Source organism: Stegastes partitus, unplaced genomic scaffold (assembly GCF_000690725.1).
Source record: "Stegastes partitus isolate 25-593 unplaced genomic scaffold, Stegastes_partitus-1.0.2 Scaffold266, whole genome shotgun sequence".
NCBI lineage: Eukaryota > Metazoa > Chordata > Actinopteri > Pomacentridae > Stegastes > Stegastes partitus.
Window position 1 is genome coordinate 268,968 of NW_007577997.1, and position 16,692 is coordinate 285,659.

The 16,692-nt window shown below is 41.1% G+C and overlaps 1 protein-coding gene across 2 annotated transcripts; it reads left to right on the top strand.

Annotated features, from left to right (window-relative positions):
• The first annotated feature begins 461 nt into the window (after positions 1 to 461).
• On the top strand, positions 462 to 16,484 carry LOC103357655 (glycerol-3-phosphate acyltransferase 4). Of its 2 annotated transcripts, none has more exons than XM_008282294.1 (13): positions 462 to 566; positions 1,303 to 1,927; positions 5,821 to 5,890; positions 5,987 to 6,287; positions 9,417 to 9,491; positions 9,587 to 9,676; positions 12,286 to 12,379; positions 12,506 to 12,621; positions 12,816 to 12,871; positions 12,991 to 13,076; positions 13,212 to 13,340; positions 15,418 to 15,497; positions 16,283 to 16,484. In XM_008282294.1, the coding sequence occupies exons 2-13, from the start codon at positions 1,760 to 1,762 to the stop codon at positions 16,389 to 16,391; spliced, it is 1,374 nt and encodes a 457-aa protein (XP_008280516.1). In that variant the 5' UTR covers positions 462 to 566; positions 1,303 to 1,759; the 3' UTR covers positions 16,392 to 16,484. The 2 variants fall into 2 exon arrangements, with proteins under 2 accessions (XP_008280516.1, XP_008280518.1); XM_008282296.1 differs by lacking the exon at positions 462 to 566 and adding an exon at positions 820 to 1,084.
• The last annotated feature ends 208 nt before the right edge of the window (positions 16,485 to 16,692 follow it).

Below are 16,692 nucleotides of genomic sequence, written 5' to 3' on the forward strand. Positions count from 1 at the left end.
ACTGAAACATTAAAGTAAGGTGCTCATTAATTAATCAATTATTCTAATCCAATAATATAATGCATATGATAGTAAAATGGACCATTTTGCATGATGAGAAGTTTTACTTCAGATGCTTTGAGTACGTTTTCTTGATGATACTTTTAGTTAAATAGGGTTTTACGTTCAATACTTTTTACATTGCACCTATGATGCTTTAATCTGATTTAGTTGTTTCTGAATCTGTGTGCATTCTAATTGCTTCGTTTAATTGCATGCTGCACCCATTGCAGCTCATTATTTCCATGTGCTCGTGTTTGAAGCGTGTGTTCCCGGAGCAGCGGTGGTCAAACACCTCCCACCGGTGTAGTAGCGCGGCAGCACCGGCAGGAGTCAGCGCGGACCTGAGCGTGTCGCCGTCGGGGGATCGACCGGGGGCTGGCCGCCTCATACGTAGCCAGCTCGGGCTGCCCGCTGCGTGCTCGTGGTGTCCGACGGGTGGAGTTTGGCTTCAGTCCGCGAGACAAAGACAAAGTGATGGAGCAGTGAGAGCCGCTGTACCGGCGCTGGACCCAACGTGACTGGAGGTTGGTTCACTAGCAAGTCCTCTGAACTACGAGTATTTTTACACTTAGGATAACACATAAAGGCACCGAATGCAGGCTTTTAAGTCCACGGTTGTGGCAGTCGGTGCGGGGCTCCCGGGCTGAGGCAGCAGGCTAACGTTAGCACCAGGAGACACGTTTAGCTCCGCTGTTAGCTCTGAGGCCACAAGCTAACTTCAGCTCAGGCTTCACACCGTCCGTGTATAGCCTTCAGTTTCACTACCGGCCTCTATTTTAGGCTCGCCCTTAATTGCTCGTGTGTCTTGAGAAGGCTGCTAAATTGTCACAGAGAGCTTCAGCTAAATGCGAGGTGTTGGTGAGCCAAGCTAATCCAGAGAGGTGGTACCGGGGATGGAGGCTCTCGTTAGCCGTCCTGCTGCATCATCACAGGGCAGGAGGATGGAGGGCCTCTCGCTAACGCGGTTATCTCTGCACCGCGGCTGATAACAGTAGAATTTGAAGTTATCTTCCCCTCCACAGAAAAGAAACACACACGACTGGTAGGCTTTTCCAAAGACTAGTCGCCTCTTGTTTCTTTTCAGTACAGCCGCAGACTAGCATCAAGTTGTGCTCGCCGGTGTTTGAGGTGCACACAGGAGCCGCTGACACAAGGACACGCTTTCTGTTTTACATTATTAAATTACACGCCATGCTGTCAGGCCGAGGAGGACATTGTGCTGTTACAGATAGCCCTGACTGTTTGTTTACATCTCTGCAGGTGACACTGAGCCGCAGAGCCCCCGGATCTCCACCACACAAGAGAACCACCTGCTGTGCTCCGTTGTTTTGGTTTCATTGTTTACATCTCTTTCACCAGCGGGAAGCTCCTCTCTAATAGCAAGAAGGACATCTGCAGCAAGGACAGACCATTACTTCAGTCCCACCTTTTTCCTGGAAGTGAATTCAGCTCGTATTCAGAAACTTATTCATGGTGAAACTCGTGAAATTCATGGATATTGCCCAAAAGGGCAGCTTCAGAATGGTCCCTTGTATTTATATTGATTCTCTGTTCATTGTGAGGAGAAGCTCCATCCCCTAGTTATCTTGATGAAGGCCTCTTTGTGACAAAAGCTAAGGGCCACTTGGGGCCAGGAGGTGGAGACCAGAACCTCCTCTGACATCTGCTCAGCCCTGTGATTTCAACAGTTTCATTTGATCGCCCCGCTGACTTCAAGATGGAGCTCTTCTTCAACCCTTTTGATAACTTGGTGTGTATCCTGCTGGGCATCTCCTTCACCGTGTGGTTCACCCTGCTGCTGGTCTTCATCATCGTGCCTGCCATCTTCGGGGTGTCCTTTGGCATCCGCCGTCTTTACATGAAAACGTTGTTAAAGCTCTTTGAGGTAAGAGCCTGCCTCGTAATGACCTATTGCTTTGTGTTTATACAAAGAAATGAGAAAACAGAATGTTTACTGCAGTTTGAGGCGTTGTGGTGATCATGAATGATTATTGATTGAAGCTGTACACACAACATAATAGTACAGCTAAAGGTGTGTCTTTCATCTTGTAGTTATTTTCCACTCTTGCCATAACAAGTTGTTGGCATTGTTCCTCTGATTGTGCATTTTTTCTGTACTGAAAGGCAATGTCTAAAAGTTTTGTATTACAAAAGGGGAAGTAAGTTTTAGGAAATTACTTCTATCACATGCACATCTCAAGGCATTGGTCAAGTGCAGGCTTTATGCTTGTGTCTAACCAGCAGCCATTGTATTAACTGACTGATACAGATTAGCGTCACAGCCGCGGGCCATTCTTCCCGTGTTATGTAACCGCAGACGCTGTCAGTAACTGTTGTCCGTGATGTGGCTCAATATTGCTTACTGATTTGCAGTTTTCACTTTGAAGAAAAGAGCCTGGATCGCCAGCAACGACACGAATGCATCAGCTGCTCTGCTGTAGTGTATCATCACTAGTAAAGCAGTCATCACTTTTCATCGTGTACCTCTGAGAACAGATCTTGTGCCAGAAATAAATGAACCGGTGGGAGATAGGAGAGATGTTCTTAGCTCACGATTCCAGCGGCAGCCATTAGATTTCAAGAAAAGGTCAGAGGACAGATGCAGTACAGAATGTGTGGTGTTCTGAAGCAGTGTTTTCTCAAGTTCTCACAGTATAAAGGGAGATGTCATGGCCATGATTAGGCGTACAGCCAAGACTGAGCTGGATTGAATCAGTTCGACCCAAGACTTACAGTGATATTTAGTTTTGCTGTTAGTTCATTGGTGTAACTATACATTACGATCAATATTCCCTGATCATAACATTTGAAGGTGTTTAATCCTTCATCTGTAATGCTGCACAGGAGATAAAGAAGTTCAAACCTCTTTTTCACATGGCGCTCCAGAGACGCGTGCTTTGATTGACGTGCTTTGTTTTGTTCTCTGTGTTCTCCTCGGTTCACCCAAACAACCGTCACTGTCAACTGCGTTTTCAGTCGATGACTCAGTATTACAACTTGTCATGGCATGATTTAAAGATAGCTGTAAAAGAAAACAGAAGTAATTCTGGACTGTAATGTGTGTGCCTATTCAGTTTGAGTGATGAGGGCAATCAAGTGGAAATATTAGAGCTGTGGGCAAAATGTTCTTCATCTTCAAATCTTTTTTGAATGTTCCACATGTTTTGTTTTTTAATACGAAAATTAAAAATTGTTACAGGCAGCTGCACGTTAGAAAGAATTGTACCTTCAATGATTTAGAGTTAGCTTTTCAGAATTACTTGTGCAGCCTTCAGGTGCACACAAAGCCATGGCATCACTCAACATTCCTAGAATTTCTTTTTCAAGCGCCCTTGGCTAAATGCCAGGGTTTCTGACCTCAACAGACATTCACACCCAGCATTGCTATTCAGTATTTATGGAAATGGACCTTCCTTACACTGTTTATTCCGTCTATGATTGATGCAGACAAAGCTTGAAGTTATCACATTTTGTGGTAGGAAGTGTGCTCTGAAAACGTTGGCGAAGTGAAACACATCCAGCACATCCCAGTCCATAATTTCCTGATCTTTCCAGCTTGGCTTACAGCTGGGAGAACACTATGTCCTTTTCCTGCCCCTCAGTTTGTTTTTGTCTCTGCATGCAGAGTACATGCTAAAGGCTTGGCTTGTACATTCGATGATATACTTTTGACACTTATTGTAGAATAGTATGCATGAAAAAAGGTGGAGTCTGTGATCCGACGGACGATTGTTGGTATTTAACTAGTTAGTGTAGTTAGCATGTGTCAGATTTACAGTCCCTCTGGCTCCCATTGCACCCTTTCCTCCCATCTCCCCTCCCCCTGGCTTTCCCCCGTGCTGTGCACAAGCATGCACACATGTGCTCGGGACATGCTGGAGTGGTGTTATCACGACTGGGTCTAGACACTTCGTTTGTTTCTCAATCATAGCACAGACAGCTAGTGGACCATTAAGAAATATTCACTGAACTTGACAAAAACTTTTGGATTAGAATCGCTGATTTTACCATCAAGCAAGGAGAAGTGGGCATTATAATGTTAGTTTATTATTTGCAAGGCAGTGAGTATAGATATACTTGGTGATACTGCCATATGAAAACTTTAAGTCCAAATGGAGTGGAATTATTTGACATGTTTGGACAAACATTTAATCTTTATTGAATCAGTTGCTGCAGATCGAGGTGATACACTTGAACAACACAACAAGTAAAATGTACTTTTTCAATCAATTATTCAACAAAAGTATCAATAGTTGTCATATTGTAAATAAAAGTAAGTACACCCTCATGGCCTCAGGAGCTAGTATTGCCCCCTGTAGCAGAAATAACTCTTTGTAGATGTCTTGGAGAGCTGTCCACTAGTCTCTCACATTGGCATCCTCAGGTTTTGAAGACCAATCTTCCATGCAAAATTACAAGATAGTTGCAAGATACTTGAAGGTTTTCTTGTATGTACTGTACATTTCAAAGCCCCCCTCATATATTTTCAACGGTAATCAAACCTAAGCTTTCACTAGGCCATTACATAACCCTCCATTTCTTCCTTGGCAGAGTTGCTAGTGCGCTTAGGATCATTATTCCATTGAAAAGTCGTCTTCTGGCTCCGCTCCAACGTTCAGACAGATGACCTCACATTATGTTCAAGCACTCTTTAATATGATGAAGAATTCATAGTTGAATCAATTACTGTAACCTGCCACATCCCTGAGGCAGCAAAGAAACCCCCAAACGAAAACAGTTCTGCCACCATGTTTCCTACTTGGTCTGAGGTTCTTTTCCATAGACGCTGTCATTGTTCTGCACCAAACATGTCTACTATCACTGCAGCCACACAACTCGATCTTGGATTCGTCTGTCCAGAGCACATTACACTAAAAGGCCTGCTTTTAACTAACTTTTTGGACGAGGCTTTTTCCTGGCACACCTCCCATGCAATTGAAACTTGTGCAGTCTCTTTCTGATTGTAGACACATGCACTTTGACACCATTAGTTGCAACAGTTAGTTACAGATCCTGTGATGACATTTTGTGGTTCTTAGAAATTTCTTTTTGTCATTGAAGTGCTCTTGATGATTTTTGTAGGGCAGTTAGTCCAGTCTGCCCCACTGACTGATGATTTTCTTCATTGGAATGGTTTAATTTTGAGACCTTCTAAACCCTTTGGCAGACTTATAGACATCCACAACTTAAAGAGAACAGCAGAACAAGAATGCTAGTAGTTTAAATAAGATAAGTTCCACCCGTCACATGTTGTAACCATTGGCATTGAATCTGTGTTGCCTAATTTAAATTTTATGAATATGAAGATGTGATTAAAAAACATTGTGCAAATGACACAAATGTGTAATTTGAGTATATCACATTGATTAAAAAGCATAATTTCAGTGAGGATCAAGTCTTTACTCTTTAAAATGTTCTGAAGTAAATGTTTCTTTCCACATGACCATATTATTGGTTCAGGATTAGGTCAAATTCTAGCAATTCAGAATCTGTTTCCTTCAGCTTTGTTCAAGTTTTGTACCCTGACTGTTTACAACATGAATAACCAAATTTCGAAGCAGGAGGAATCTTAAGTAGTTTCTTGTAATGAATGTCAACAGTTCTCCAGTTCAGCAGTTGCCACAGAAACTTTCTACACGATGTCAGGGCGGCCTTTTCTAAACATTGCTGTTTTTCAGACTTAAACAAAAATGTAAAATTAGCAATTTTCAGTTATTTTTTATGTGTTAAACAATGGGTCACTCATGTGTTTGTGCACCTTTGATTCTTTCTTTTTAGTGGGCCACACTTAGGATAGAGAGAGGAGCGAAGGAAAAGAATCACCTCCTGTATAAACCCTACTCAAATGGTAAGATACTTTGCTCTCTTGCATGTGTTGTTTCAGTAGGTGCATTTGTTTTAGAGATGAGCATCATTGACAATATGACTCTCTGGCCTGCTGCAGCTATCATTGCCAAGGAGCCCACCTCTTTGGAGGAGGAAATCAAGGAGATCCGGCGAAGTGGCAGCAACAAAGATCTGGACTCAGCCCCTGAGTTTGAGATGTCTGACATCTTCTATTTTGCTCGACGAGGAGTGGAAAGCATCATGGATGATGAGGTGACAAAGCGGTTCTCTGCTGAGGAGTTGGAGTCCTGGAATCTACTGACCCGCAGCAACAACAACTTCCACTATATCAGCCTGAGGCTAACGGTCCTATGGGGGCTGGGCCTGCTGATCCGCTATGGTTTCCTGCTCCCTCTCAGGTATTAGCTACACATCCAACACAGGAGTCGTGTTTCTGTAACATATTCTTATGTGCATTCAAGTATTGCATCAAAAATATGTACATGGCAGAATTCTAAAAAAGTTCCTCAATTTCTTGTAGAAGTTTATACACTTGAATTTGTGGTTTTTGACTTGTTCATTTAACTTACATGAGTGATCAACTGTTTCCGGTTAATACCAGCTGAGATAAAAGAGTACTTATAAACAATTCCAGAAAACTCTTTTTCCTTTTCACTCTCACAGATGGCCAAAGTTTAGTTTATGTCTACTTTTTCAAGGTTTTTTTTTAGCAATTGGCAAACACCTGGTTTTGTTGCTGACTGCTTTTACTCTACATATTATAGCCATGTGTACTGTAGACTGGACCGCCACCTTCTGTCAACACTATGCAACCTCATTTATTTACTCCATAGCAGCTAGTGGAGACAAGTCTAATTCATGTTTTCTTAAAAAAAAAATTATTTATTTGGACATTTCAAAAGTTCACTTTAAATTCTCTTGACAGCACTGTTGAAAGCGAACTATTGGTTGTTTAATATTAGAAGACTGACCCTCATTGTTGGCAGACCAAACACATTAAGACTGAGCTAAAAATTTAAAAATTGGAGTCCCTCCAGTATCAGTTTAACATAGCTCAAATTTGAAAAATGGCCATAAATATTGCCACAGCTAATTTGACCCCCTCATATTATTCTGTGATTTTGATGTATGTAAACAAAGTTTATATTTGGATTTAACTAACTTATTTCAAAAGTTTAGCCTATTTCTAACCGTCCATCATATAAGGTTGGGTACACCGTGGACAGGCCTTTCATCTGTCACAGGATTCCAACATATAGACAAGAAACACATTCATACCTGTGGGAACTTTAGTTTCCAGCCCACCTGACAAGCACGTTGTTTGACTAGGAACAAATCTATACTGTGACAGAAGGAAAAAGGCAAAAAGACTCCAGCTGGCAGGGTTTGGTTCATATCCAGGACTGTGTTCAGTTGTTATTAGACATGACCTTTTTGTGTTATGTTCTGTCATAAAAGTCTAAAAAAAAGTTGGAGTTCATGGTGCACTGTTGTGAATTCAGATTCTTTTGAAGTTCTATATTTTCACAAGTGAAATTGGTCTTATTTTCTATGCTAGTAGTGATTAGAAATGTGTTTTAAAGTTGATGACACAACATACAGCTGTATTTGTCATGTGTTCAGATTGTAAAAAAAAACCTCAATGTGTGTACAGTGCATGGAATTTGACACTGCTCCATAAGTGACATTAAACGCTGGCACATGCAGTGAGTAAGGGAGAGTGAAAGAGATTCTCAGTCCAGCTCATCTTGGAGAGGACAGTGACTCAGTACTAAGCCTGGTTGGCTCATGTCCAGTAGCCAGTGGGGAGACGAATCAGGCCACCGCTGCACAAACAGACATCACTCTAGTCTCCTGTCCGACTAATACATTCTCACATTCAGTCCTTATCCAGTTCAATATTGGCTTGGCTCACCACACGCATGAAACCTTCACCTCGCTAATGTTTTTTCTAATCCTCGCACAATTTAATCAGCACCTTCTCCAACCCTGGATGATTGGTTCATCCAGATTAAGTCGACGTGTTGGCCAGCTTAACTGCTGCCTAATATGCATTCCTGCAAGTTGTGGAGTAGAGGAGAGCATGTTACTGTGCTCTCCTGGACATTACTCGTGCCCTTTACAGGTTAACTGAGTTACTCTTCTCTGTGAAAGCTTGCAGAACTGAAGGAAACTTTTATTTGCAACAATCATATTCTTCACCAAGAGACTAATTAGTTTTAAGACTGTGGAATCAAAAGAGAAGCCTGCGTGATAAAACAATTGCGAAAGGTGCTGACACATTTCATCAGTCGCAGTAAGAAAATTGTTGATTAGAGGTAATTTTAACTAAATGTATGAGATGCAAACTGCCATTAAAGCACATGGAGAAAAAACCACAAGGTTTGGTTGCATGAACAAACCCCAGACATGCTCCCTCCCTGGTTCTTAAACAACCTGTCATACTCTGTAATTGAGCCCCTTCGCTGCCTGTCGCTCTCCCCATGACATGTAAGTCTCCTGAGGTGCTCTAGTGTGCAGCCACCTGGGTCTCTTGTTGCCTCTGATCTGCCCTGCTGGAGGCAGCGGCTGTTGGGGACTCGTTGTTGCCTTTGCGAGACGGGCTTTGCTGTGTAAAATCACTCCGATCAAGTGTTCCCCACCACTTCCACCTAACCGATTTACTGGCACGAACTCTGAACATTAATCTGAGTGCTGTGGTGTTTTGCCCTGGTCGTCCTCTTGGGTTTTACTTTCTTTTTTTATTTAAAGTGTAAAAAAAAAAAAAAAAAAGCAATGTGAGATGATTCCTTAATTCCTGCTTGTAAGCGCCATTTTGCAGTATTATTATTATAGTTTAGGAAATAGTCATGTTTGTTGCTGAAATGCAGATATTTATTATGTAATTAGAACGTCAAAGGGTTAAATTGTTGGACTTAATTGTTATCCTGCGAGGCTTCCGTAGCCTTGTAAATGCAGCCATGAAGAAGAATGTTTGCGGAAGTGTTGGGCTCTGTCACAATAAACGAGTGGGCGGCGGAGCAATGCGGAAGGTTTACTGTTGTGAATCAACACATAAACAATCTCCCGTCCCTTTTTGAGGAAGTGGTTATGACAATAAGAAGTTCAGAAGAATTAAGAGTCAACACTACAGAACTCAAACGAGTTAAAGAAATGAAGATAACTACTACACTGCTTATTTTTGTGTGAACGTATTTGGGTTTTTGTTTGGGTTTTTCATTGTTACCGTTAAAATTATTGCTTGTGTGCCTTGATAAATAAGTTCAAATGGTTCCATTCTATGTAAGATGGTTAAATTCAAAATAAACCTTGATTCTCCTGACCTTTATTAAAAAATAAATAATTAAAAATGTTCAATAAGTATCCATATCAACTGATAAATACAACCGATCATCATGGTAAACCTCTCAGCTATGTTGTCCAGTCCTACAAAGCATGGAATCCCTCCTTTACATGAGTGTTTTCTTGTAAGGTTCCTTCATTGGTCAGACGATTATAAGTAACCTGCCTGTCGGTCTCTCCTCCAGGGTAACTCTTGCCTTCACTGGTGTAGGCCTCCTTGTGTTCCTCACCTCTGTGGTTGGGCTGCTGCCAAATGGAAGGTGAGCCTGGACACAAGCTACTTTGTTTTAATTTAGCAAAAATATCCACTCAGACCTCTGGACATGAGCATGCCATTGTATTCTCCTTTTTGCAGGATGAAAAATTTTCTGAGTGAGAAAGTCCATTTGATGTGCTACAGAATATGCGTCCGAGCTCTAACTGCCATTATAACCTACCATGACAGGTAAAAGACCCTCACCGTTCTTCCTCATATTTGTGTGTTATTTCACTAATGACTTTCATTAGGACCTTTTTCTATGGCTCTGAAAGTGTGTGTGCAACTGGATGAGTGATCTCAAGTTACCTTATTATATCAGATGCACAGGACTCTGGTAACAGAAATAATAAAAGCTAAACAATTATCGGCAAAAGGCCCACAACAGCCAGACCAGTTTGCTAAAGCAGAACATCAGATTATTTTAAAGTAATCATATTACTACTGGGGCTGCAAGGTGGCGCAGTTGGTAGCACTGTTGCCTCGCAGCAAGAAGGTCGCTGGTGCGAGCCGGTGGGGGATCTTTCTGCGTGGAGTTTGCATGTTCTCCCCGTGCAGCGTGGGTTCTCTCCGGGTTCTCCAGCTTCCTCCCACAAGTCTAAAAACATGTTGAGGTTAACTGATGATTCTAAATTGTCCGTAGGTGTGAATGTGAGTGTGCTCGGTTGTCTGTCTCTAAGTGTAGCCCTGTATAGACTGGTGACCTGTCCAGGGTGTCCCCTGCCTTCACCCTGAGTCAGATGGGATAGACTCCAGCCCCCCGTGACCCTAGTGAGGATTAAGCGCTGTATAGATAATGAATGGATGGATGGATATTACAACTGCAAATATTTTTACAGACGAACTTGACCCGTTTGGCAGGGGTTTTAGCTTGCTATCATTCCCACTGGCTGCCACCACTTTGATCAGTTGATAAATGCAACATTGCAACATTTGGTGCCACAGTGTTTCAAAGCACTTTCTCAATTTTGTTGGTCATTTCCCCATTTTTTTTTTTTGGTATTTGTTTTGTGTACCGTGTCTTGACAAAAAATCTCAAGGTTTGCCTGAAAATATAGAATGGTGCAACGTTTTTCTGTTTGTTGTTTCACATTTACTTGATAGTAAATTGCATGCAGCCACACCTCTAGAACGTGGTTAAAACACTGCAAAAGCTTTATTTGGGCAGAGCTCTGCAATGCTGCTCACTTGTTCACTGCTGTGGGCGTAACTACATTACACAAACAAAAGGAGAGAAAAAAAAATGTGCAAAAGATGACTAATGGTGTAAAGTGGTCAGTGGCACAAATGGTATCTTAAGTATTTGATGCTTTTAGCAAATTATTTTTTTTTTACATAGTTTCGCGTAAGGGAGCAAGCTTTCAAGAAAGTCCACGATACATTTGGTAGCTTTGATGTAGATCTGGTCTAAAGTTTTAATCCAGAAGTGCATACCTTGAAAAGTCCAAGCTACTCAAGGGCTGCTCAGCTTATTCCCGTAGTCCCATTATTATTCTTTCTCAAACGTGGTCTGCAGCAGACCTCCTGTTCTGGCGGCAGAGGGCCCCATCCAGGTTACATAATGGCAGATGAGTTATGTGCAGAGAACAGAAACCAGGGTGTGTTAGCAGTTGAAATTCGAGCAGCCAGAGTGTGAGCATAAAAGGAAGAGTGCCTAAAGCTAGACTCAGACATTCATATTCATTGCAACGGCCATTATGAGCCGAGGTGAAGAACAAAACCCAGTAATATTTTCTTATAGACGAACCAAAGTGCCTGACCAAGGTTCAGTCATTTTCAAATTGCCCAGAGCTGCTGAATGTTAAAGTGTTACTACCGTGCATAGACTGTGTACAGGTTTTATCTACTGTTACTGATTCAAGCAGATGTAGCTGGGCTTGTTTCCCAGTAAGGGAAACAATTTACTTAAATATGACAGAGTGAGAGTCTAACATTAAACAGGAGACAGAACTTTTATCAAGACAAGTTCACATGCAACAGGATGTACAGGAGGAAGCTGGTGCCTTGTTTACTTGCTCATAAACTGTTGTCTGCAGCAGCTGGTGTCACTTCTGGTTAACTGTACTGCAGGCATGACTGAATGTGAAATCATAAAGGGACATTGTTGGTGACGTTGCTCATTTTACCTGTAAGAATTATGACTGTTTATGTGCTCATATCTTCAAGTGCCACCCAGAATACAAGCAGGTTCTTGTTAGAATGAAAATTTATACTAAAATGTTATTTCCGTTACTTTGTAAACTCAGAAGGTGGAGAGGTAAGATTTAAGCAACAAACACACTTTCATCTCTCATAAGAAACTGTGATATTGGATTGCCAGTGATTGATTGACTGATACAAATTAAGTGCTTAGAGGTAAGACAGGTATCTGTCATTTTTATGGCTTTCTGAATATCTATCTGGCTTTGCCTGTTGTAACATGTATTCCTCCCCTGTCTGGTGCTAAAAATACACAACTGACATAGAAAGTGTTGCTCTCCCTCTCTATTTAAGATTGTAACCCTATCTATGGAATGTGGACGCAGTACTTTCAGGTCCTGCATACTCAGGGAGTCACATCTTTTAACATAGACACCATGGGCTGCTTTGTTTCTTCTAAGAAAAGTGGAAGAAGCAGAGGACCCACATGTCTATTAATAATGGTTTCAAAAATAGTTTTGCACTGCTTTCTTGGAAGTAATATTGTACACTAAAAGTGTATTTTGACACGTGCTACCACACTCAGCTTTGTTGTAGTTCTTGGTAATAGCGCCTTCATAATACATGGTTTAATAGTCTTCTTGTCCTCACTTTCCTAGTGAGAATAAACCCAAGAATGGAGGCATCTGTGTTGCTAACCACACTTCACCAATCGATGTCATCATCCTGGCCAGCGACGGCTGCTATGCTATGGTAACTGTGCTGTTTCCTTGCAGGAAGCTGCAAACACCATTGACACGTGCAGCTGACTGTCTGTTGAAGTGACATTTCTACCAGAAATAGATGTGTTGCTATTTGCTTGTGTTTGTGTTGCTTCAGGTTGGCCAAATTCACGGTGGCCTGATGGGGGTCATTCAGAGATCCATGGTCAAAGCATGCCCACACGTTTGGTTTGAACGCTCAGAAGTAAAAGACAGACATCTAGTGGCCAAAAGGTAGAAGTACAGTCTGTGTTTTTATTCTGTTTTTGTTGTAGTTTTTTGTGTGGATTGTCCCCTCAGTTGTAACCTTGATAGGTTTTTGACATTCAGTTTTTAATTTCTGTTTTGTAATTTAGAGAAATTCACATATTGTTGTTTTTATCCATTTTGTGTCTCGATGAGATGCCTTCATACTTCTTGTTTTACAGATTAAGCGACCATGTAGAGGATAAATCTAAACTGCCCATTCTCATCTTCCCAGAAGGTACGTTTTATTTCAGTGAGCTTGGAGAGATTTTCTAATCGTGCTATAATCATCTTGTTTCTTTAAAAAGCACACAAGTCTCATTTGTCTTTCATAACTTAATCTACTCAAATCCCCAGGTACCTGCATTAACAACACATCAGTTATGATGTTTAAGAAAGGCAGTTTTGAGATTGGAGCCACAGTCTACCCTGTAGCCATTAAGGTGAGACTTCTTGTTTTTATGCTGTTTTTATCTGCAATGTGTTGTTTTACCCATCCACAGTAGTTCATTTTAAATGTTTGTTTGTTTAAAATCATACATGTAATGGTGAATAATTGTGGTGTTTGATACTCACAGTATGATCCCCGATTTGGAGACGCTTTTTGGAACAGCAGCAAGTTTGGAATGGTCAACTACCTTCTACGTATGATGAGCAGCTGGGCCATCGTCTGCAGTGTGTGGTACCTTCCTCCCATGTCCAGAGAGGTCAGACCCCAACATAAACTTATTCATTTACTTTTAACAAATGTAACAATTATATTTATGTTGTTTTGTTGTATTCAGCACATATTTTTCATCCCCATAGTCTAAATAATAATTTTTGAAACGTGATTTACTTTTAAACAGACTGGACTGTCCAGCAGAACATAGAGATACAAGATACAGTTGAAACCAGAAGTTTACATACACTGTATAAAAAGACATAAAACCTTTTTCTTCTCCTCACTGTCTGATATTAAATCAGACTAAACTTTTCCTGTTTCAGGTCAGTTAGGATTACCAAAATTATTTCTATTTGCTAAATGCAAGAATAATGAGAGAGAGAATTTTTTTTTTAAAACATTTTTTTAAATTATTACTTTCTTCAAAGTCAGAAGATTACACACACTAAGGTTACTATGCCTTCAAACTATTTGGGAAAGCTCAGATGATGATGTCATGGCTTTGGAAGCTTTTGATAGGTTCATTGACAGCATTTGAGTTAATTGGAGGCACACCTGTAGATTTATTTTAAGGCACAAGTCAAACACACTGCTTCCTTTTGTGACAACATGGAAAATCTAAAGAAGTCAGCCAAGATATCAGGAAGAAAATTGTGGAACGCCACAAGTCTGGTTCATCCTTGGGTACAATTTCCAGATTCCTGAAGGTTCCACGTTTATCTGTTCAAACAATTATACACAAGTATAAACACCATGGAAATGTCCAGCCATCATAGCGCTCAGGAAGGAGACGGGTTCTGTGTCCCAGAGATGAAGTGTTTTGGTGTGAAATGTACGTATCAACCCCAGAACAAAAGCAAAAGACCTTGTGAAGATGCTGCTGAAGCTGGTCAGAGAGTGTCATTATCCACAGTGAAACCAGTCCTGTACCGACATGGGCTGAAAAGATACTCAGAGAGGAAGAAGACATTACTCCCAAAAGCAATATAAAAAAATCCAGATTACAGTTTGCAAATGCAAAGACCTTAATTTTTGGAGACATGTCCTGTGGTCTGATGAAACTAAAACTGAACTGTTTGGCCATAATGACCATCGTTACAGTTGGAGGAAAAAGGGGGAAACTTGCAAGCCTGAGAACACCATCCCAACTGTGAAGTACGGAGGTGGCAGCATCATGTTGTGGAGGTGTTTTACTGCAGGAGGGACTGGTGCACTTCACAAAATGAATGGCATCATGAGGAAAGAAGACTATGTGGAAATACTGAAGCAACATTTCAAGACATCAGCCAGGAAGTTAAAGATTGGGTACAAATGGGTTTTCCAAAAGGACATTGACCCTCAGCATGCCACCAAATTAGCTACAAAGTGGCTTCAGGACAACAAAGTCAATGTTTTGGAGAAGCCATCACGAAGCCCTGATCTCAATCCTGTAAAAAATTTGTGGGCAGAGCTGACAAGGCGTGTGGAGCAAGACAACCAACAAACATAATTTTGGTAATCCTAACTGACCTAAAACAGGAAAAGTTTAGTCACATTTAATGCCAGATAGTGAGAAAAAAAGGTTATATGTCTGTTTATACATTGTATGTAAACTTGCAGTTTCAACAGTATACAGTATCAAGTATATCTTGGCTCCTATAGGAGGTATATGAATCATGGAGTGAGAGCAGAGCACTGTGGTGTGGCTTTTTTCCACTGAACCATAACTTTTTCTTGTACAGAGTAAGAGACATTCACTGACCGTGAACTAAAGTGAATTTATGGTGGCTGGGTTCATTTGGCACTCCAACCTACAGTGATAAGTTTGCTGTGGCAATAAGCCCAGCTCTTTCTGTGTCGGTTGACACAGTGGGTTCAAAACTTATCAACAAGCAAGTCCAATTGTTTTATACTGCAGAGCCTCTCTTTTGTCTTTTGTCTGCCCATCTCTTAAAACTGACAATAACCACAGTATTTTTGTAGGATGTGAGGTTTTCTCTTAAAGCAGTAGCCTTTAGCAAAGGCTTTATATTTGATTTAATTCATAAAATGATGTATTTATTTATTTATATTTAGGTGTTATTTATTTGCTATGACCACTTGTTTGCCAGCATTATATTTATGTCAGTCATCTCCAACAGGAGGGAGAGGACGCTGTGCAGTTCGCCAATCGTGTAAAGGCCGCTATAGCCAGGCAAGGTGGACTGGTTGACCTCCTGTGGTAAGATAGCGCCCATACCGCTTTCACATATACACCCTCTGACCTACAGGCAATAAAGAACGTGCTACAACACATGGGTGGCTATTTGTACCAGACACATCATCACAGGAACAGCACAGACATAATCAATGACATCAATAACAATTGTATTAAATTTACCAGATGATTTAGGTCATCCGGTCTGTGGATCACATGTACGTTCTCATTGGCTCTCTTTTTAGAACTGATTTATCACAACAATGGTATTGGTTCAGCCTGTGATGACAAATAAAAACGACTAGCTTATTTTGACTGTGCTCCCATACACAAGATTGTTAAATTCTTTCTTGCTTACTGAGTTTATTCCTGTCGTTAAACTGGAGTTGCCACATGACAGAGTGAACAAACTGGTCCAACTACATTCTCATTTAATTCAACACTGTTATAAAAAGTTAAATTAAGAATCTTCTGCATTTAAAAGGCCAGAACAAAAAATACAGTGGTCTAAAATGCCCAACTGTTACATGTTAATAATAACAGTAATATGGAAACTCAGTTGTATTTGTAGCATTCAAATATTTAAATATTTTGTCCCATCACTCACACTTGCTGTCAGTACAAATGTTACAGCTCACAATATGACAGACCATTTTTATAGCCGACAGTTTGACTAATAAGACTGTTGACATTATCCGTTACACTTGTGGTTTTTCTGAGCAACAAGTTAAATTGGGTTACATCAAATGAGAGATAAAACACGGGTGACCTGCATAATTATCAATAATCGTTCCTGATCTCCTTTGTAGGGATGGAGGATTGAAGAGGGGAAAGGTAAAAGATACCTTTAAAGAAGAGCAACAGAAACTGTACAGTAAAATGCTGGTGGGCACCCAAGAGGACCGCAGCCGCTCCTGAAGGACCTTAATGAAATTGGATTGGTTCACAGACCCTGCTGGGCTCCTCTGACTGAACAGGCAGCAGTGGTCTCTCTCTCTCTCTATTGGAGCACCTGGACTGGAAAATTCTCTCCCCGATGTCAACAGTACTCCATTTGGCTTCCTCGGTCACTGCCTCAGCCCGGCATGTTAAGTTTGCATCGCTGTTACGGGTCATTCTGAGTCTGCTGCCCTGTGTTGGAATAGCTTGACTTGAAGCCTTGCTTGCTTTAGAAGTGAGAACACAGTGCACACAGAAAGTCTTCCTTGGTGGCAGTCTT